General features: G+C 44.5%; 1 protein-coding gene and 2 pseudogenes across 2 annotated transcripts; all 3 read left to right on the forward strand.

The window, feature by feature from the left end:
• Positions 1-4,678: 4,678 nt before the first annotated feature.
• LOC126068449 (keratin-associated protein 10-3-like) lies at positions 4,679-5,304 on the forward strand (annotated as a pseudogene).
• An 8,911-nt stretch (positions 5,305-14,215) lies between these two features.
• On the forward strand, positions 14,216-14,946 carry LOC126070638 (keratin-associated protein 10-3-like; annotated as a pseudogene).
• A 7,340-nt stretch (positions 14,947-22,286) lies between these two features.
• On the forward strand, positions 22,287-23,134 carry LOC126070637 (keratin-associated protein 10-12-like). 2 transcript variants are annotated; one of them, XM_049875012.1, is made up of 2 exons: positions 22,287-22,526; positions 22,610-23,134. In XM_049875012.1, the coding sequence occupies exons 1-2, from the start codon at positions 22,287-22,289 to the stop codon at positions 23,132-23,134; spliced, it is 765 nt and encodes a 254-aa protein (XP_049730969.1). The 2 variants fall into 2 exon arrangements, with proteins under 2 accessions (XP_049730969.1, XP_049730970.1); XM_049875013.1 differs by having other exon boundaries at positions 22,329-22,455; positions 22,515-23,134.
• The last annotated feature ends 655 nt before the right edge of the window (positions 23,135-23,789 follow it).

Here is a 23,789-nt window from a genome sequence, read left to right on the forward strand (position 1 = left end):
GATTCCAGCTCATAATGACCCTATAAGACAGAGCACAATTGTCCCACAGGGTTTTCGAGGAGTGGCTGGTGGATTTGGACTGCCGACCTTTTGGTTAGCAGCCAAATGCTTAACCACTGGGCCCCTACAAATCCAGATTGTGTGTATTCTACCAGACACCTGGCCTGGATTCTATAAAAAGTCTTATCAACGAAAACTCCCCAGTGTGGTAATTGATTCAGACAGGTATCACCGATGAATACTAACATCACTGGCTGAAAGGTAATGGGGGAAAAGGGTACCTGCATAGAGCCCAATATGCTCCAATGGATGACGACTCACTAAACAGGGAAAACTTCCTCTTGTTAATGGAGAGAGGCCTGTGGGGATGGGGCTAGGTGCAGAACAACTGACTAGCAGATGTCTGAAGCGATCTGAACTACAGTTATATTTCTTAAATGCAAGTAAACGTAACTGCCCCTAGATTCCAGATGGGGTCACCTGCCCCTTAAGAGCCACCAAAGCTGGGGTAAACCCCAGCCTGGAGGGCTGATGCTCCCCAGGCCACCTCTTTGTCTCTAACGAGTCTATTTTTTTATGAGAGATGATACCCTTACTCTTTATCTAGGCAGTGACATTGGCTTGAGAGTGGGTGTCTCTCCTTACCACCTCCCAGCACAGCCGCAGACACAAGGCTGGTGCCTACAGCCCAAATCTGACAGATGTGGCCACAGGAGGCTCTCCTTCAATGTCGGAACACAATGCCAATCAGCTGCAGTCACGGAAAGTCCCTCCCAACCCCTGCAGCAGGCTCCTGCTCCCTCCTCTTCCTCCCTGTCCTCCCTCTTCTTCCTCCCTGTCCTCCCCACCCTAACCCTTCCAGATCCTTGTGCTCTTCCCCTGCCAGTGATGCAGGGCATCCTGACCCTCTGCGGCCCCTGCTCCCCAGATCAGTGGGGGCCGCACTTATGTTAGTTTGCCCGGAGCCCAAGACCCTTCCCTGACCAGGACCTCACCCTTCTGACAGAGTACTCCCTACCACACATGATTTTACACACCCACTGTGAGGATCAACGGATATAAAAAGGTGAAGTGGTGCAGCGCCGCCAGGCAAAGCCAGGTGATGTGACCACACCAGCAGCTCTAACCGCAGAGAGCCCAGGCTTCGAAGCCTGCTTCAGCTTTAACCTCTAGGGCCAAACACAGGCCAGGTTGGTTCAACACAAACCCAGGCAGAATGGGGTTCCAGGGCTGGGCACCCACCCACAGGTACACACACCTCTGCAAAAACAGCCTTGGGGACCGGCTCAGACAACAAGAAAGGGGAAGGCATCATGGAGTATCTGTTGGCACAACACATACCAGTTGTTGTTGTTGTTAGGTGCCGTCGAGTTGGTTCCGACTCATAGCGGCCCTATGCACAACAGAATGAAACCCTGCCCAGTCCTGCGCCATCCTTACAATCATTGTTTGCTTGAGTTCATTGTTGCAGCCACTGTGTCAATCCACCCATTGAGGGTCTTCCTCTTTTCTGCTGACCCTGTACTCTGCCAAGCATCATGTCTTTCTCCAGGGACTGATCCCTCCTGACAACATATCCAAAGTATGTAAGACGCAGTTTCGCCATCCTTGCCTTTGTGGAGCATTCTGGTCGCACTTCTTCCAAGACACATTTGTTTGTTCTTTTGGCAGTCTATGGTATGTTCAATATTCTTCGCCAACGCCCCAATTCAAAGGCGTCAACTCTTCTTTGGTCTTCCTTATTCATTGTCCAGCTTTCACATGCATATGATGTGATTGAAAATACCATTGGTTGGGTCAGGCGCACCTTAGTCTTCAAGGTGACATCTTTGCTCTTCAACACTTTGAAGAGGTCCTTTGCAGCAGATTTGCCCAATGCAATGCAACTTTTTATTTCTTGACTGCTGCATCCATGGCTGTTGATTGTGGATCCAAGTAAAATGAAATCTTCGACAACTTCAATCTTTTCTCCGTTTATCATGACGTTGCTCATTGGTCTAGTTGTGAGGATTTTTGTTTTCTTTATGTTGAGGTACAGTCCATACTGAAGGCTGTGGTCTTTGATCCTCATTAGTAAGTGCTTCAGGTCGTCTTCACTTTCTGCAAGCAAGGTTGTGTCATCTGCATAACACAGGTTGTGAATGAATCTTCCTCCAATCCTGATGCCCCAGCTTCTCGGATTATTTGTTCAGCATACAGATTAAATAGGTATGGTGAAAGAATACAGCCCTGACACACACCTTTCCTGACTTTAAACCAATCAGTATCCCCTTGTTCTGTCCGCACAACTGCCTCTTGATCTACATAAAGGTTCCTCATGAGCACAATTAAGTGTCCTGGAATTCCCATTCTTCACAATGTTATCCGTAATTTGTTATGATCCACACAGTCGAATACCTTTGCATAGTCAATAAAACACAGGTAAACATCCTTCTGGTGTTCTCTGCTTTCAGACAGAATCCATCTGACATCAGCAGTGATATCCCTGGTTCCACGTCCTCCTCTGAAACCGGCCTGAATTTCTGGCAGTTCCCTGTCGATATACTGCTGCAGCCGTTTTTGAATGATCTTCAGCAAAATTTTGCTTGCGTGTGATATTAACGATATTGTGCTATAATTTCCACATTCGGTTGGATCACCTTTCTTGGGAATAGGCATAAATATGGATTTCTTCCAGTCAGTTGGCCAGGAAGCTGTCTTCCATATTTCTTGGCATAGATGAGTGAGCACCTCCAGTGCTGCATCTGTTTGTTGAAACATCTCAATTGATATTCCATCAATTCCTGGAGCCTTGTTTTTTGCCAGCGCCTTCAGACCAGCTTGGACGTCTTCCTTCGTACCGTCGGTTCCTGATCATATGCCACCTCTTGAAATGGTTGAATATCGACTAATTCTTTTTGGTATAATGACTCTGTGTATTCCTTCCATCTTCTTTTGATGCTTCCTGTGTCGTTTAATATTTTCCCCATGGAATCCTTCACTATTGCAACTCGAGGCTTGAATTTTTTCTTCAGTTCTTTCAGCTTCAGAAATGCCGAGCGTGTTCTTCCCTTTTGGTTTCCCATCTCCAGCTCTTTGCACATGTCATTATAATACTTTACTTTGTCTTCTCGAGGGGCCCTTTGAAATCTTCTGTTCAGTTCTTTTACTTCATCAATTCTTCCTTTTGCTTTAGCTGCTCGACACTCAAGAGCAAGTTTCAGAGTCTCCTCTAACATCTATCTTGGTCTTTTCTTTCTTTCCTGTCTTTTCAGTGACCTCTTGCTTTCTTCATGGATGATGTCCTTGATGTCGTTCCACAACTCGTCTGGTCTCCGGTCACTAGTGTTCAATGCATCAAACCTGTTCTTCAGATGGTCTCCAAATTCAGGTGGGATATACTCAAGGTCATATTTTGGCTCTCGTGGACTTGCTCTGATTTTCTTCAGTTTCAGCTTGAACTTGCATATGAGCAATTGATGGTCAGTTGCACAGTCCGCCCCTGGCCTTGATCTGACTGATGATATTGAGCTTTTCCATCGTCTCTTTCCACAGATGTAGTCAATTTGATTTCTGTGTGTTCCATCTGGCGAGGTCCATGTGTACAGTCACCGTTTATGTTTGTGAAAGAAGGTATTTGCAATGAAGAAGTCATTGGTCTTGCAAAATTCTATCATTCGATCTCCGGCATTGTTTCTATCCCCAAGGCCATATTTTCCAAGTACTGATCCTTCTTCTTTGTTTCCAACTTTCGCATTCCAATCACCAGTAATTATCAATGCATGCATGTTTGATCAATTTCAGACTGCAGCAGCTGATAAAAATCTTCTACTTCTTCATCTTTGGCCCTAGTGGTTAGTGCGTAAATTTGAATAATAGTCACATTAACTGGTCTTCCTTGCAGGCATATGGATATTATCTTATCACTGACAGCATTGTACTTCAGGATAGATCTTGAAACTTTCTTTTTGACGATGAATGCAACACCATTCCTCTTCGAGTTGTCATTCCCAGGATAGTAGACTATATGATTGTCCAATTCAAAATGGCCAATACCAGTCCATTTCAGCTCACTAATGCCTAGGATACCGATGTTTATGCATTCCATTTCACTTTTGACAATTTCCAATTTTCCTAGATTCATACTTCATACGTTCCAGGTTCCGATTATTAATGGATGTTTGCAGCTGTTTCTTCTCATTTTGAATTGTGCCACATCAGCAAATGAAGGTTCCAAAAGCTTTACTCAATCCACGTCATTAAGGTTGACTCTACTTTGAGGAGGCAGCTCTTCCCTGGTCATCTTTTGAGTGCCTTCCAACCTGGGGGCTCATCTTCCAGCACTATATCAGACAATGTTCTGCTGCTATTCATAAGGTTTTCACTGGCTAATGCTTTTCAGAAGTAGACTGCCGGGTCCTTCTTCCTAGTCTGTCTTAGCCTGGAAGCTCAGCTGAAACCTGTCCTCCATGGGTGACCCTGCTGGTATCTGAATACTGGTGGCATAACGTCCAGCATCACAGCAACACACAAGCCCCCACGGTACGACAAACTGACAGACACGTGGGGAACACATACCAGAGAGGAATATAAAAGCGCCACAGCCCAGAGCTCCTCACACCCTCACACCCTCACTTACTCACTCGCTCACTCACTCACCCCCTCCCCACAGCTCACCTTCCTGCCCACTCCCACCACCATGGCTGCATCCAGCATATCTGTCTGCTCCAGTGACCTGAGCTATGTTAGCCGCATCTGCCTGCCTGGTTCCTGTGAGTCTTGCACTGATCCCTCCTGGGAGATGGACAACTGCCCCAAGAGCTGCTGTGAGCCCCCCTGCTGTGCCCCCACCTGCTGCCAGTCTACATGCTGTGCCCCAACCTGCTGTGCCTCAGCCCCATGCCTGGCCCTTGTCTGCACACCCGTGAGCTGTGTGTCCAGCCCCTGCTGCCAGGCGGCCTGTGGGTCCAGCCCCTGCCAATCAGTCTGCACCAGCTCCTGCAAACCCTCCTACTGCCAGCAGTCTAGCTGCCAGCCTGCATGCTGCACACCCTCCCCCTGGCAGCAGGCCTGCTGTGTGTCTGTCTGCTGCAAACCCGTCTGCTGTGTTCCCATCTGCTGTGGGGCCGCCCCTTGTGCCACCTTCTGCTGCAGACCCTCCTCCAGCGTGTCCTTCATCTGCACCCTGTGTGCACGCCTGCCTGCTGTGTGCCCACCTCCTCCTGCTGTGCCCCCACCTCCTCCTGCGTGTCCCTGCTCTGCCGCCCCGTATGCCCCCACCCAGCCTGCTGTGGTCCCTCGTCCAGCCAGAAGTTCTGCTGCTGACCTTTCCTAATCTCATGCAGGTCCTTCCCCCATAGTGACATTCTGCTGCCTCAGCCAGACCCACCCCTCTCTGGCTTTGACAGCCATGGCGGGGGCTGGGGGAGTATAACAGTTTTGCCCCTGGCAGTGACACCACTTCAATAAAGCTACCTTCTCTCACAATGACCTTCCGTCCTGTCTGTGCATGCACCAGGGCGGGGTGGGAGGGCACCAATGCCACGTGGTATGGCCTCTGAGACGCTACAGCCAGGCACCCCCTGGCCCTCTACACCCCCAGTTCAAGCATATGGCCCCAGAAAAGGTTTTGGTGGAGGCCACTGAGCTGCCCACAGGCCTCAGGACAACTTCAGGGAGGCTACCTTGGGGACCAAGGCCAGGGCTCATGGGACAAAATGGATACTTCCTGGCAGGCATATATGCATGGGCCACACTCACCCTCCCCAGCTCGGTGTCTCTCCCAGGGCTGGGGCAGCATGCCTGTGCCCAGCCCCATACCCAGTGGCCTTGTCCACCTGCTTACCCCAGGGACACCAGCCCCTGGACCACAGTAATTGTCATAAATTGCCATAAATGCAGGCCTTTCCTCTGTTCCCCCACCTAGGGGGACATGCAGCCCCTCCACCCCCATCCAGGGACCCAACCCGAACAGCCATGGCTCCTTCCATGTCATGTTTCCAGGTGCCATAGGGCAGGGGGTTATAAATGAGGTTAGGTTAACAGAACTAACCAACCATGGGTGCGAGTGTGACCCTCCCCCTCCTGGAGCCCAGGGGATGCCCATTGCCTAATGTCCACTGCCCCCATCTGGGGCATGTCCGTGTGCTCTCCTCCAGTCCTCACTGCACAGAGACCCCTGAAGTCTGAGTCCTGCACAAGTCAGAAGACACCATGCCCCAGGTCAGGCTCACTTTGCCACTGACCCAGAGGCCACTCTGTGACACCCCCAGGTCTCCCACAATCTTCTCTGGAATGTTTCCTCAGCTTCTGCTGCCCCTCTGTCTCTCTGTCTGTCCTAGGGATGACTTGGTCCAGGATGCCACACCAGACATATGGGTGAAGCAACCCACTCTCTCTGCTGCCAGAGAGCTGTGTCTACTGGAGACCCCTAGATCCCTACCCCCGCCTAGGAGGGGGGCCCTTGCAAATAGACACTGGAGCACCACTGTCACAAGAGAAAGTCTGGACCCTTCCTCCACAACAGGAGGCCAGGGAGGGTCGCCCTGCCTACACCTCACCCTCTGCACAATGGAAACATCACTTATGGTTGTCAGGATAATATCTCCCACCACTCCTTTCATCTTCTAGGAAGCCAAGCCAGAAACCTGAGATGGGACAAAATGGGTCCCCAAGCCACAGAGGCTCGCTGCTCCCCTGCAGCAATTCTCAGGGGTGGCGGCAGAGTGGTGCCAAGACTTAGTCCTGGGTTCAGTGCCACCACGCTCTAGAGGCATGCCCAATAGAGCAAGTCTGACCTGTCCTCTCTCACCCCTCTCACCCAGCAGGGTCAGAGCAGACGTCCCAGTGGAGGGCTATGACTCACTCTTTGATCTCTTCCACTTTCATCATTGTCTCCTCTGCATCATCAAAGGCAGAACTGGGACAGACTGGCCCTGCTCGTCACCTGGGAGTACTCCCCTGAGGATGTCTCAACTCTGCACCCTTTGCTGATGTCACCCATTGGACTTGTCTTATGCTTCATCAAAAGCCTCAGTCCCAGGTGCAGCCACTTTGGAAGACAGCTCCTCACGCATTTAAACAGAGTTACTACATGACCCAATAATTTCAGTCTTAGGTATAAACCCAAGAGAATCAAAGACATACATCCACATAAAAATTTGTACATGAATGTCGCAGCAGCCTTATTTACAGGAGCCAAATGTGGAAATAAAAAGTGAAAAATGACCCCCCTCTTTTCGCATGTTCACAGGCTATTTACAGACACCCATCATAGTGTGTGCTGCAAAGGAGGGCTTTGCAAACACCAAAGGTGGAAGGTATAGAAGGCGTCACTCTCTGAGAACACTGAAATGGATGTATTTTTAAAGTGGATACTTATCCACTTGAAATTTTTAAAAGCCTTTTCTATATAACTTTTGTTTTAAGCAGAAAATTAAAAATGGATATTATCAGCAACTTAGAAATTAACGATAATGAAAACACTGTATGCCAAAAATAAGAGTTATGAAAAAATGTTGCTAGTGGTAATTTGCGTTCTCAAATGTATGGAATAGAAAGTAAAATTTAAGCATCCAACTCAATCATGCTATAAAAATACCTAAGAAATAAATGTAAAATGGTAGAAGGAACTTTAAAAGATTAAAGATAAAAATTAATAAAATAGTAAGACAAAAGCAGGTTCTTTGAAAGTATCAATAAAATTTTAAAAGCCTGGAAAGTCTAATAAAAATAAAGACATTAAAAATGGAAAAAGGACTATGCCCACAGATTCAGAGGTTATTTTGTTTTTAAGTATAAGGAAATAGTACATTTATCCTGAAATTTGAAAATATAAATGAAATGTACTACATTCTAAAAAATATAAATTGTCAATAGTGACTAACAAAAATAAAAATTTTAATACAATGATATCCAAAGACGATATTGAAAAGGTATTCAAAGAGAGGGAGAGAGAGAAACTGACGGTAGGCTAATTTTGTTCATGAATATAAAGGAGGAGATTCTAAATAAAATGTTAACAAGTTTAATATGGAACTACATTTAAAGAATAATAAGTCATTATCAAGTAGACTTTATCTCTGAATGCAAGTTAGAAAAGTTATTAATTAACTAATAAATAGAATCATAGAAGACATAAGTACTCTCGACAGATTAAAGAAAAGAATATAAAATTCAACTCATTGTGAACTTAAAAACCCAAAGCAAAATTCTTAGTGAACTAGGAATGGAAAGGAACTTCATGAATTTTATCAAGAGTCTACTACACACCAGTAAACATCAGACGGGTGGCATCCATTAAAGTTGGAACAAGGCAAGAAGACCTACTGTCATCAGTTCTTATCCAGTGTTGTATTAGGAACCATTGCCAATGGTATAAGAAAGTAAAATAAAATGAAAGCGCATATTTGGAAAGGAAGTAATAAAATGTGCATGAATTGCAGATGACATGGTTGCCTGCCACACTGGTTCCTTGTCTTTTATTCCCCTCCCTGAATCTCCTCTCTAGCTGCCCTACTGCTCTATCAATTCTACTCTCACTCAGATGCCCAGAGATTTCACTGTTTCTTTCTAATCAATTGATCTTCCACTGAATCCACCTTGCCAGCCCCCAAAATTTCCATGATCCCATGGCAGTAAACCTCCAGTGAGAGCTGGGCCTCGGACTTGGATCAAGTGAAAGGTGGAATCCATGGAAGAGTCATGGTTAAACAATGGCAATTTCAAAGACATTTTGGACAATGGTGACCTAGTCCAGACACCAAGGAGAAGGGAGCTATATAAAAGGGCATGGATCAGAAATAACAAATAAAAGAGATGAAGAATTCATAATACTCATTAGATTAAGCTGGATCCCAGAGACAACTGTGGATCAAGGAGGATTAGGGAAAAGTGAAGAAAATTATTATATATGCTCCTGGGCTAGTCCTAGAACCCAGAGTCGGATTTCTCAAATCCTGTTAGCCTCAAGACCACACTCTTTCCTTGTCTCCAATCCACAAAATACAACACTTTCACAGGAGCCAGTTCTCTGTGAGGTCAGGTGGGAGCAGCATGATGAAATGGTACCATTTATCACCATGAGATAAATGAGTCAAAATTCTTGGGTTCCAGTCTCAGGTTTGCCATTCATCAACTGTCCTCTTTCATAGATTATTTAACTTCCTTCAGCATGTGTTTCTGCATCTGTTAAAATGGGCTGCAAAGGAGCAGCTTTCATGGTGGATGACTGAAAAGAGATCAGGCTGTGACCATGCTTGTCCGAAAAGTAAACCACCATAAACAATTTATATAGTATTAGAGTTATTTTAAGGAGCCCTGATGGCACTGGGTTTTGGGTAGTGGTGCAATGGTTAAGTGCTTATTCGCACTTCAGATTGAAAGGCTCAATGAGTTACAACCATAGAAAGTAAAATATGACACACCTATAGAAATAAAAAAAATGACATTGCACTCCAACACCCATTCCTGATTAAAAAACTCTCAATAAAATAAGAATAAAAGGGAAATTCCTTAACATAATAAAGGGAATCTATACTGCGAAGAATGGGAATTCCAGAACACTTAATTGTGCTCATGAGGAACCTTTATATAGCTCAAGAGGCAGTTGTTTGGACGGAACAAGGGGATACTGATTGGTTTAAAGTCAGGAAAGGTGTGCGTCAGGGTTGTATTCTTTCACCATACCTATTTAATCTGTATGCTGAACAAATAATACAAGAAGCTGGACTCTATGAAGAAGAACAGGGCATCAGGATTGGAGGAAGACTCATTCACAACCTGTGTTATGCAGAAGACACAACCTTGCTTGCTGAAAATGAAGAGGACCTGAAGCACTTACTAATCAAGATCAAAGACCACAGCCTTCAGTATGGACTGTACCTCAACATAAAGAAAACAAAAATCCTCACAACTGGACCAATGAGCAACATCATGATAAACGGAGAAAAGATTGAAGTTGTTGAGGATTTCATTTTACTTGGATACACAATCAATAGCCATGGAAGCAGCAGTCTTTCAAGTCAAAAGACACATTGCATTGGGCAAATCTGCTGCAAAGGACCTCTTCAAAGTGTTGAAGAGCAAAGATGTCACCTTGAAGACTAAGGTGCACCTGACCCAACCAATGGTATTTTCAATCACATCATATGCATGTGAAAGCTGGACAATGAATAAGGAAGACCGGAGAAGAGTTGACGCCTTTGAGTTGTGGTGTTTGTGAAGAACATTGAATATACCATGGACTGCCAAAAGAACGAACAAATCTGTCTTGGAAGAAGTGCGGCCAGAATGCTCCTTAGAGGCAAGGATGGCGAGGCTGCATCTTACATACTTTGGATATGTTGTCAGGAGGGATCAGTCCCTGGAAAAGGACATGATGCTTGGCAGAGTACAGGGTCATCAGAAAAGAGGAAGACCCTCAACGAGGTGGATTGACACAGTGGTTGCAACAATGAGCTCAAGCATAACAACGATTGTAAGGATGGCGCAGGACCAGGCAGTGTTTCATTCTGTTGTGCATAGGGTTGCTATGAGTCAGAACCAACTCGATGGCACCTAACAACAACAACATACAAAACCAAGAGCCAACATCATTCTCAACAGAGAGAGGCTGAAAGTTCTTAAGAATGGGAACAAAACAAGGGCGCCTTTTATCACTACTTTTATTTAACTTTGTTCTGGAAGTCCTAGGTAGAGCAATAAGGCAAGAAAAAGAAATAACAGGCATCCTGGAAATGGAGAAGTAAAACTATCCCTATTTGCAGATGATATGATACTGTACATGTGAACCCCAAAGATTCCACAAGAAAACTACTAGAACTAATAGAAGGATTCAACAGAGTAGCAGGATACAAGATCAACATACAAAAATCTGTTGGTTTCCTATACACCAACAAAGAACTTCGAAAAGGAAATCAGGAAAGCAGTACTATTTATAATAGCCCGGAAAAGATAAAATACTCAGGAATAAGTCTAACCAGGGATGTAAAAGACACAAACGAAACTACAAAACACTACTGCAAGAAACCAAAAAAGACCTACATAAATGGAAAAACATACCAGGCTTATGGATAGGAACACTCAACATTGTGAAAATATCAATTCTACCCAAAATGATCTACAGATATAATGCAATCCTGATCCAAATACCACCAGCATTATTTAAAGAGATGGAAAAACTAATCACCAACTTTATATGGAAAGGAAAGAGGCCCCAGATAGGCAAAGCATTATTGAAGAAAAGAACAAAGCAGGAGGCCTCACACTACCTGATCTAAAAACCTACTATACAGCCACAGTAGTCAAAACAGCCTGGTACTGGAACAATGACAGACACCTATGCCAGTAGAACAGAATCAAGAATGCAGACATAAATTCATTCATCTATGGGTCAGATGATCTTTGACAAAAGACTAAACAACAACAACAAAAACCCAAGTCTGTTGCTGTTGATTCAATTCTGACTCAGTGACCTTATAGAACAGAGTAGAACTGCCCCATGAGGTTTCCAAAGAGTGGCTGGCAGATTTAAACTGTCAATCTTTTGGTTAGTAGCTGTACCTCTTAACCACTGCACCACCAGAGTTCCTGACAAAGGGCTAAGGTCCATTAAATGGTACTGGAAAAACTGGATGCTCATCTGTGAAAAAAGAAACAGAACCCATACCTCACATCACACACAAAAACTAAATCAAAATAAATCAAAGACCTAAATATTAAGCCTAAAACAATAATGATCTTGGAAAAAAAAATAGGGACAACACCAGGGGCCCTAATACATGGCATAAATACAATACAAACCATAACTAACAATGCACAAACGCCAGAAGATAAACTAGTGCCCATCAACAGATAAATGGATAAATGAATTATGGTACATACCCTCAAAGGAATACTATGCAACGATAAAGAACAATGATGAATCCATGAAACGCCTCATGATATGGATGAATCTGGAGGGTATTATGTTGAGTGAAATAAGTCAATCACAAAAAAAAAATATTGTATGAGACCACTGTTATAAAAACCCAGGAAAATGTTTACACACAGAAAAAAACAATCTTTGATTGTTATGAGGGAGGGGAGGGATGGGGAGAAGAAATCTCCAACTAGACAGTAGAAGAGTGTTAACTTTGGTGAAGGGAATTACAACACACAATATAGGGAATATCAGCACAACTTCACCAAGGGGAAGTCATAGAAGCTTCCTAGACACATTCAAACACCTTGAGGGAATGAGTTACTGAGAATGAGGACTGAGGACCATGGTCTCAGGGGACATCTAGATCAATTGGCATAACATAGTTCATAAAGAAAATGTTCTACATCCTACTCTAGGGAGTAGCGTATGGCTTGCAATAGGCCATCTAAGATACATCTATTGGTCCCATCCCATCCACAGCAAAGGAGAATGAAGAAAACCAGACACAAGGAAAGTATTAGCCCAAAGGACTAATGAACCACATGAACCACGGCCTTCACCAGCCTGGTCCCAGAAGAACTAGATGGTGCCTGATTATCACCACATACAGCCCCGACAGGGATCAAAATAGAGGGTCCAGACAGAGTGGGAGAAAGATGTAGAACAAAATTCAAATTCACACACACACACAAAAAGAACAGACTTACTGGTCTGAAAGAGGCTGGAGGAACCACTGAGACTATGGCCTGTGGACACCTTGCTAATTCAGAACCAAAGCCACTCCTGAAGCCCGCCTTTCAGTCAAAGATCAGACAGGCCTATAAAACAAATAATAACACACATGAAGAATGCACTTCTGAGTTCAGTCAAATATATGAGATGAAGTGGGCAACACTACCCAAAAACAAATATGAGAAGGCAGGAAAGGACAGGAAAACTGGATGAAGGGACAGAAGGATCCTGGAGTGGTAAAGGAAAGAGGGAGAGTGCTGACACAATGTGAGACTTGCAACCAATGTCTCAAAACAATTAGTGCACAAATTTTTGAATGAGAAAAAAAAAAATCCTGTGATTTCTTTTGGGACAAAGCCAAGGTACTGTTAGTATTTCTCTGATTTATAGCCTATAGTTTGAATGGAAGAAATATTAAAACTTAGTTAGAAGTTAGAAGAAAATATTAAAATTTAGTTAGAATAGAAGAAAATATTAAAATTTAGTTAGAAGTTAGTGAAAATAAAGATGGAGATTTTTCCTCTATCCAAAAAAACAGACATTACAGAACAGAATAAAAGAAAACCAAAAAGTTCTACAGAGTTAAGAAAGGGAGAAAGACAAACTATAAAGAAATGATAAGTGGTCAGTGTCAAACTTTGATCAACAATGCTGGTCACCACAAGAAAAAAAGAATGGAAGAATGTTTCATAGTTATGAGAAAACCATGGTTTAAAACAAGAATTCTATACCCAGCCAAACTATCATACAAAGTATCACATAGTGTGTATGACACATGTTCAGATATAAAATGAATCTTAAAATGAAAAGCCTGTTTCCATACAGAAAAAAAATACTTGACCTTTTACTATGGCAAAATGAAAAGGGAAAGAAATCCAGAATATGGCTTGAAATACAAGAAAGAGAGGTATCTGAGTGGGTCACAGAAGACCTGAAGAAAGCTAAAAAGAGACAAATGCTAACCCACTGGATATGGAATCTCTGAACATTTTCCTTAAAGAAACACAGGTGATATGAGGGGGAGGGAGACTGCTTTCTACTACCTAATCCTCTGTACCAGTTGTATTTTTTACGATATGCAAGTTTTATTACATACCTATATTTTTAAAAGCTTAAAAGAAATTTAAAAATATATTTAAAGCCCTTAACACAGGATAGATGGAACCAGAATACATCACTTTGGAAAAGTATTCACCTCCAAAACCTCAGCTCAGCAGAAGCTTGGCTTAAATATTTTTCTGCAACTTCTCAGGGGCCAAAAAAAAAAAAAAAAAACAGATGGGCAAAATAAAGTTTTGCAACACACTCAAAGTTTTATGAGTGAAAAACTAATTGTAGAAAATAAGCAGCACTAATGAGGTTCTCCAGTAACTGGCTCTAAACAACAAGGAAAGGAGAGGCTTGTTGAGCCTTTTGTAGGGACAATACAAGGCAGAGAGGGATATAAAAGCCCTGACAGCCCAGAGCTCCTCACTCACTCACTCACTCACTCACTCACTCACTCACTCACTCACTCACTCACTCACTCACTCACTCACTCACTCACAACCTCGACCCATCTCACCTCCTCCCACCCCCACCATGGCTGACACCTGCTGCTCCAGGGCCTGTGTTCCAGCTGCGTCCACCATGTCCATCTGCTCCAGTGACAGGAGCTATGGCAGCCGTATCTGCCTGCCCAGCGCTTACACTGGCTCTTCCTGGGAGGTGCATGACTGCCCTGAGAGCTGCTGTGAGCCTCCCTGCTGCACCTCTGCTTGCTGCCAGCCCACCTGTGCCCCCACCAGCTGCATCCCCACTGTCTGCCAGTCCACCTGCTGCACCCCCACCTGCTGCACCCAGGCCCCTGCACCCCTGTGAGCTGCATGTCCACAGGCCAGGTAGCCTATGAGCCCAGCCCCTGCCAATCAGTCTGCACCAGCTCTCGTGAGCCCTCTTGCTGCCAGCTGTCTAGCTGCCAGCCTGCATGCTGCACACCCTCCCCCTGCCAGCAAGCCTGCTGCGTGCCTGTGTGCTACAAGCCGGTCTACTGCAAGCCCATAAGCTGTGTGCCTGTCTGCTGAGGGGCTGCTCCCTGCCCGGCCCCTGCCTGTGGTGCCTACTGCTGCAGACCCTCTTCCTCTGTGTCACTCATCTGCCAGCCAGTATGCAAGCCTGCTTGCTGTGTGCCTGCCTCCTCCTGCTGTGCGCCCGCCTCATGCTGCCAGCCCAGCTGCTGCCACCCAGCCTCCTGTGTGACCCATGTCTGCCACCCCGTGTGCTCCTGTCCATCCTGCTGTGGCCCCTCGTCTGGCCAGAAGTCCTGCTGCTGAGTGGGTGCCCCTCCCCCCTCAGGGCTAGCTGGGCTCCAGGGTCCCTCAGCAGAGGAGCTGAGCTTGCAGACACCAGCATTTAGCCTCCTCAAGAGTTTAAATCCCCAGAAAGGTCACTCACAGGCTCTTTGTGACACCAAAAATGCAAGTGACACCCCTTGTTCCCCAGTTACTACCACAGTTACCCAACAACTTGAGCACAGATCTGGGACATTGTGCTGGCCCCATGTTCTGCCCCACCCTGTTCCAGTCCCTGCATCTGTCCCATCCCAAGCGAACACCTGTCTTTCTGGCCTAATAAACGTCTTTTTTTTTTTTACATCTATATGCCTCCTTTTCTTCTCTGAGAGTGGTGGCGGCAGAGCCTGGGGGAGGTGGTGCAAAAACATCAGGTCCACCAGGGATTCTGGGCACATTGTCTGGTGATCTTTCATGAGAAAAGAACCAGGAGAGCACAAGAGTCCAGGAACCTGGAGTAAATTAGGGCAGCCACCTCTTCTCCTGGCTACAGTCCCAACTAATCATATGTTCCCCTTGCTGACCCTCCCCTACAAACCCCCTTGCCCACATACACACGTGTACCACCCCCAGCTGCCATACCCTCGTGTTCACCACCACATCCACGCCTGGCTTCCCTTCCCCTACTGCTTTCAGCAACTGGCTAAGCACAGCAGGGGTCCTAGAGCAGGGTCATCCTGTTGGAAACAGGTCTCCTCACAGGCCCTCTTTGCTCAAGGACACCCCATGGACCTGCCTGAGGCCTTTTCAGAGCGGAGCTGCGGTCTGAGGTTCTCCTTAGCCAACCCTCCTCCCTTCCCCTCTCCTTTCACAAGTGTCAGACATGCATTGCTGTTTTGGGCTCTTCGCACTTTCTCCTGCTCCCTCCCCCTTTACCTTTCATGGACATTTCCCCCCAGCAGATTTCTTGCATATCTAACCCTGTCTTGGTATCTGCTTCTTGGTGGACCCAAACTGATTTGTGCGCTGTTAACTTTTGTACCACTAGAAAAGCAAGATTTGAAAAATAAAACACTGCCTACAAACAAAACTGCGACCCAATGCTCAATCAATACCTTTACATGGAAAAAGTTGCATCACCCTTTTGTTGCCTTGAGATTACTTCAATCTATTCTGAGAAATTTGGCAATCTCTTCATTTGCATGTATCTCAGTTAAAAAAAAAAATAACCTTATCTACTTGTTATTGTGGGTATCACATTTTCTGGCAGTCTTTAAAGAACTCAGTTGTTAAAAATAGATAGATATAGAATTATAATCGTTACTCCAAAAATGAGTACGTGCTTCATCAATATCAAGTTATGACCTGATGGTCTCATTCCACGCTTTTCTACATAAGCAATAACTTTTCGTTTTAATGCTGAATTGTATTGAAATTATTCGAAAACACTTTAGACTACAATTAAACTCAATGCCTATAGTAGCACATGGTCTATAAGTTGACTGCTGAGCCAAGTTAACACCTGGGCAGGCAACAACAATATCTAAACAATTATATAAAAAGCAGATATGTCACTTTGATGACTAAGGTGTGTCTGACTCAAGCCATGGTCTTTTTGATTGCCTCTTATGCATGTAAAAGTTGGATCTGAAAAAGGAAGAAAAACATTGATGCATTTGAATTGTAGTGTTGGCAAAGAATATGGAAAATACCGTGGACTGCCAGAAAAATGAACAAATTAGTCTTAGAAAAATGCAACCAGAATGTTCGTTAGTAGCTAAGATGGTTAGACTTTAACTAGCTTACTTTGGACATGTTGGCAGGAATGACTGATCTCTGGAAAAGGACATCATGTTTGATTAGGTAGAAGGTCAGTGAAAATCGGGGAAACTCTCAATGAGATGGACTGACAGAATATACAATGTGTACAATGACAACAATGAACTCAAACATACCAACAATCATGAAGATGATGCAGGACCAGGAAATGTTTTGTACTGTTATACATAAGGTCACCATGAGTGGGAGCCAACTTGATGGTCACAACTAACAACAAGCAATTATAAGATCATGCCTATTGTGGGTCATAACCTGTGGGAAACTGCATCAACGGTCCAATTTTTCACCCCTCCCTGTGGCTTTGCTGCCCGTCCTATGGGAGGTGCAACACATTTCCCCACCCCTTGATTCAGAGTTTGGTCATGAGGTTTGCTTTGGCCAGTGGTATATCAGCAAACATAATGCAAATAGAGGCTTAAAAGCATTTGTGTAATTGGGCATGTTCTGCCTTGCCGTCACCATCAGAACATGCCAGAGTTCACCTGCTGGAAGATGAGAGATGTATGGAGCAGAGCCAAGTCACTCAGGTCATTCTAGCTGAGGCTATTCTAGATCAGCTAACAGCCTGCTAAGCCCAGACACATGAGCAAACCCAGGCACAATCAGCAGAGCTGCCTCACCAACCACCTTAAAGATGCAGGCAATGAATGCTCACAGTTTATGCCACTGAGGTTTGTGAGCTTTTGGATACACACAACAATTTCGTAGTTGCTAAAACATGACAATGTGTGCATCTTAGAACTGATAACATATGGTATTTACTTCCAATGCAGTGCAGTAACTAAGAAAATTGGGCAACGAGAAAAGAGTAGGAAAAATATAATAAAGCCAGAGGACACGAGGCCAAAAATGCTTACCAGGAAACCTTGTATACTTATTATCATAGGGCACATATTGTCCTCAGAATTTTCTAACAGCCAAGAAGCAGAGGAGATAAATGAGATGAACCATGAGATAAGTCACACTCTTTGATGGCAGAAGCAGTACCTCAGCTAGGCTGAGAATATGAGAAACATGTTTTCATGGAGTCTGCTAAGAGGACCCTGTGTGAACAGGGTTATACCTCCACCATCCTCTTGCCCCTGGGGCCTGTGGCAATGCCTAGTCTCACAAAGAGAGTGCCCTACCCAAGCTCCATAGCTGTACTCTCTGAACCCAAGGATCATGATCCACCTTGAAAGTAACAATAGCACTATCAGGGAGAAGCCCTGGCAACACAAGCCCAGAAGTCAGAGAGATCTAGGGAACAATACAGCCTATGTGTGGATTAGCACCATGAGTGTCCTACTAACTGGCCCATGGTGGCAGCCCTCATTCAGGAGTCTGGTTCTGGAGATGCCAGCCAATCTTCACAAGTGAGTTAAAAATCCAGCATCGATACCCAGCAAAATTACACTTCAAAATGAAAGCGAAATAGAGACTCTCAGGCATACAAAAGCTGAAAGAATTCACTGGCAGACCTGAACTACAAGAATTTTTAAAAAGAAGTCCAGGCAGAAAGAAAATATTGAATGAAAATGTGGATGGATCTATAAAAATACAGATGTATAAAAACATACAAAAATATATAGCACCGGAAATAGTACATGGGTAAATACATAAAATTTCTTTCTTATTATATAAGTCCATTTAAAAGATAGACTGTTTAAACAAAACTAATACCAATGTATTGTGGCATTTAAAACATAAGTAAAAATCAAATGTATAACAACAACAGCACAAAGGTTTGGAGGGAAGAAATGGGAATATACTGTTGTAAGGCTCTTATACAATACAATTGGTATAGTATCACTTGAAGATAGGCTGTAATAAGTTAGAAATACATACTAGATACTATAAATACACAGTATCTACTACATATACTAAAAATATGTACTATAAACCCTAAAATACAAAACAGAGTATGTTAAAGTACAAAACAAAGTTATAGCTAATAAGCCAACAAAAGAAAAAATATGCAATAATAAAAAATATTCAATTAATTGAAAAGAGAGAGAAAGAGGGGGGAAACACACAAGAGAAACAGAAAACATATAGTAAAATCATAGATTTAAACCCAACCAAATTAATAATCACATTAAATGTAAACGGTCTAAATATCTTGATTAAAGGATAGAGATTAGCAAATCAGGTAAATTAGCAAGACTCAGCTATATGCTGCCTATATAAACACATTTTGAATATAAAGACAAAAATAGGTTAAAAATGAAAAGACGGGTAAAAATATACTGTGATAACATTAATCCAAAGAAATCTTCGGCAGCCACTTTAATATCAGACAAGGTATATTTCAGAGCAAAGAATTATGCAATGGATAAAGAGGGTTATTCCACGTGATAAATGGGTCAATTAACTGGGAAAACACAACAATCCTAAATGTTTCTGCACCTAATAACAGACCTTCAAAATACCTGAAGCAAAAGTGATTGAACTATAAGAAAAAATAGACAAATCCATCATTATAGTCAGAGATTTCAATATTTCTTTCTCAACAACTTATGGAACAAGTAGGTATAAAATCAGGAAGGATATAGACTATTTGAGCAGCACTATGAACCAACTTGACCTATTCAACATTGAAAGAACACTCCACCCAACAACAGAATATCCCGTCTTTCCCAATCTATTCAAAACATTTTTTTAATTTTTATTTTACTTTAAGTGAAAATTTACAAATCAGTCTCTCATACAAAAATTTATACTCACCTTGCTATATAGTCCTAATATCTCTCCCCCCTCAAAAAATAATTTTTTTTTAATGAGACAGCACATTACTTCCCTCCACTTTCTCTTTTCGAGTCCATTCTGCCAGCTTCTGACACCCTCCACCCTCCCATCCCCACTCCAGACAGAAGATGCCAACATAGTCTCATGTGTCTACTTGATTCATGAAGCTCAGTCTTCACCAGTATCATTTTCTATGCCATTGTCCAATTCCTGTCTGAAGAGTTGGTTTTGGGAATGGCCCCTGTCTTGGGCTAACAGAAGGTGTGGGGACCATGGCCCCCAGGGTCCTTCTAGTCTCAGTCAGACCATTAAGTCTGGTCTTTTTAGGAGAATTTGGGGACTGCATCCCACTGCTCTCCTGCTCCCTCAGGGGTTCTCTGTTTTGTTCCCTGTCAGGGCAGTCATCGGTTGTAGCTGGGCACCATCTAGTTCTTCTGGTCTCAGGCTGATGTAGTCTCTGGTTTGTGTGGCCCTTTCTGTCTCTTGGGTTCATAATTTACATTGTCTTTGGTATTCTTCATTCTCCTTTGCTCTAGGTGGGTAGAGACCAATTGATACATCTTAGATGGCGGCTTGCTAGCATTTAAGACCCCAGAAGCCACTCTCCAAAGTGGGATGCAGAATGTTATCTTAATAGATTTTATTATGCCAATTGACTTAGATGTCCCCTGAAACCATAGTCCCCAAACCCCTGCCCCACTATGCTGGCCTTAGAAGCATTCAGTTTATTCAGGAAACTTCTTTGCTTTTGGTTGAGTCCAGTTGTGCTGACCTCTCCCGTACTGTGTGTTGCCTTCCCCTTCACCTTAAACAGTTCTTATCTACTCTCTAATTAATGAAAACCCCTTTCCCTCCCTCCCTCCCTCTTTCCTTCCCTCCCTCCCTCCCTCCTTCCCTCCCCTCCTCGTAACCATCAAAGAATATTTTCTTCTCTGTTTAAACTATTTCTTGAGTTCTTATAATAATGGTCTTATACAATATTTGTCCTTTTGCAACTGACTCACTCAGCATAATGCCTTCCAGATTCCTCCATATTATGAAATGTTTCATGGATTCATCATTGTTCTGCATTAATGTGTAGTATTCCACTGTGTGAATATACCACAATTTATTTATCCATTCATCTGTTGATGGGCATCTTGGTTGCTTCCATGTTTTTGCTATTGTAAACGGTGTTGCAATGAACATGGGTGTGCATGTATCTGTTCCTGTAAAGACTCTTATGTCTCTAGGATGTATTCCAAGGAGTAGGATTACTAGATCGTATGGTAGTTCTTTTTAAGGAAGTGCCAAATCGATTTCCAAAGTGGTTGTACCATTTTACATTCCCACCAGCAGTGTAGAAGTGTTCCAGTCTCTCCACAACCTCTCCAACATTTATTATTGTGTGTTTTTTGGATTAATGCCAGCCTTGTTGGAGTGAGATGGAATCTCATTGGCATTCAAAACATTTACTATCTTTTGGGCTACAAAACAAGTCTTAATCAATTTAAAAGGGTTCAAATCACAAAATGTATATTATCTGACCATGATGGAATTAAATTAGAAACCAACAACAGAAAGATCTCTGGAAAATCCTCAAGTATTTAGAAACTATATAGCACACTTCTAAAACACCCATGACTCAAAGAAAAAAGGAAAGGGAAAATTAGAAAATATTTCAAACTGTATGAAAATGAAAACACAGCATATCAAAATTTGTTGGATACTGCTAAAACAATACTATAGAGAAATTTATAGCACTAAACACCTGTATTAGAAAAAAGGACAGTTTTCAAACCAATTGCCTGTTTCCACCTTAAGAAACTAGGGGTGGGAGGGGAGAGGGTGAGAGCAAATTAATCCCAAAGAAGAAAGGAAATAACAAAGATCAGAGTGGAAATCAATGAAACAGAAAAAAAAAAAAAAAAATTAGAGAAAATCAATAAAACCTAAGCCTAGTTTCTTAAGAAGATTGATAAAATTGATCAATTTTATCTAACCAGACTGACTAGCAAAAGAAAGACTAATTACCACTATCAAGAATGAGAGAGGTGACATCATCAGAGTTGAGAGATATTAAAAGTATAATGAAAGAACATTATGAACAACTTTGTGCTGATAAATTTGACAATTTAGGTGAAATGGCCTTATAAAGTGTTAGGACAGAAGACAAGGGTATTAGTGCACAGCTAGGGACCTCCGCTTTCCCACGTGGGAAATGCTGCCACAGGACTGTCCTGCCCTTACATGTTTGCCACCTGCACTAAAGCCCTCGGGGGAACTTCCTGAACCAAAGAGTGGTCTGGTGAGTCACTTCTAGAAGCCTGTTAGCCCTCATGCCCTCTTTGACCTGGGTTTCTCTACTCTGGTACCCTAGACAAACCCAGAGCCCTCAACAACTGTATACACAGGGTCCATCCCAGGGGTCCCACCCAAGGATGGTTGGGATGAGAATGGATGGATTTCTTGTGCAGTCAACACAGCACCCATCCAGACACCCTATAAGGGAGACCCTATTTGCAGACCTACAGCCTTTCTTCCCGAACTTTATATTTTGGAGCCAAACATAGATTAGGATGGGTCAACAACACCCCAAAATACACTTAGTTTTACAAGGAGAGCAACACGTCATAGAAACAAAACACTAAACTGGCATTAATGAGAGCCCTCTAGACTCCAAACAACAACAAGGAAGGGAGGCTTGTTGAGCCTCCTGCTGGAACAGCAAACAGCCTAGAGATATAAAAGCCCTGACAGCCCAGAGCTCCTCACATACTCACACACTCACTCACTCACTCACGCCTTCCTCCCATCTCACCTCCTCCCACCCCACCATGGCTGACACCTGCTGCTCCAGGGCCTGTGTTCCAGCTGCGTCCACCATGTCCATCTGCTCCAGCGACAGGAGCTATGGCAGCCGAATCTGCCTGCCCAGCGCTTACACTGGCTCTTCCTGGGAGGTGGACGACTGCCCTGAGAGCTACTGCGAGCCCCCCTGCTGCACCTCTACTTGCTGCCAGCCCACCTGCTGTTCCCCCACCAGCTGTGCCCCCACCTGCTGTGCCCCAACCCCCGTCTAACCCTCATCTGCACCCCTGTGAGCTGTGTGTCCAGCCCCTGCAGCCAGGTGGCCTGTGGGTCCAGTCCCTGCAGCCAGGCAGCCTGTGGGTCCAGCTCCTGCCAATCAGTCTGCACCAGCTCCTGTGAACCCTCCTGTTGCCAGCAGTCTAGCTGCCAGCCTGCATGCTGCACGCCCTCCCCCTGCCAGCAGGCCTGCTGTGTACCTGTCTGCTGCAAGCCCATCCACTGTGACACCTCCCCCTGCCCAGCTCCCTCATGCTGCCAGCAGCCTAGCTGCCAGCCCACGTGCTGCACGACCTCTCCCTGCCAGCAGGCCTGCTGTGTGCCCGTCTGCTGCAAGCCCGTCTGCTACAAGCCCATCTGCTGTGTGCCAGTGTGCTGTGGGGCCTCCCCCTGTGAGACCCCTGCCTCTGCCCCCTCCTGCTGCAAACCCTCTTCCAGTGTGTCCCTCATATGCCACCCTGTGTGCAAACCCACCTGCTGTGTGCCCATCTCCTCCTGCTGTGCCCCCACCTCCTCCTGTGTGTCCCTGCTATGTCGCCCCATGTGCCCCCACCCAGCCTGCCGTGGCCCCTCGTCTGGCCAGAAGTCCTGCTGCTAACTGGCTCAATCTTCTATCACTTGCAAGCTATTGTCTTTGCTCTGGGCATGATCCTCTACTCTCAGGGGCCCTGGATCCCCCTCTGCCACTGGGCAGCTCATAGCCCATGCCATCGCCAGTCTTCACCCTGTCAAGTTCTGAGCCCCCTCTCCATTGATGACTTCCTCTAGGGGCAACTGCAGGACCCCAGGAACCCCCTCTGCAGGGTTGGTTGTTTGCATCTGATTTGGCAAAAAGGTCAATTGCCATAATCAATAAAATGTTTGTCGTCAGAAATATGGACCTATTCATGTTTTCACCTCCTCCTCTGGCTTCCCTGACTACCCCAAATCTGGGCCATGGCCTGCTGTCTGGGGGAGGCCAAATGACAAAGGTGTAGTCTAAATTCCAAGTTCAAAGCACTTGAGAGACAAAGGGGTTGTGCTAGAAGATGCCATCCAGGGGACCTCTGCTTCCCCTCTCTACACCCAGGGACCCCATCCTCCCAGAGAGCAGGGAAGGGGAGTCAAGGGAGGGGGTCAATGCTGAGCTCCTGTGTCAACTTGTCCATGCCCATGCCCCTCTCATCCAAGTGGAAAATGTTTGGTCACAGATCTGAGAGTAGCAAGGACTGTGCTGACCTCCTGGCACGTAACCTGGAACAGCAGGCCTTGAA

This window comes from Elephas maximus, chromosome 2, assembly GCF_024166365.1.
Source record: "Elephas maximus indicus isolate mEleMax1 chromosome 2, mEleMax1 primary haplotype, whole genome shotgun sequence".
NCBI classification, from domain to species: domain Eukaryota; kingdom Metazoa; phylum Chordata; class Mammalia; order Proboscidea; family Elephantidae; genus Elephas; species Elephas maximus.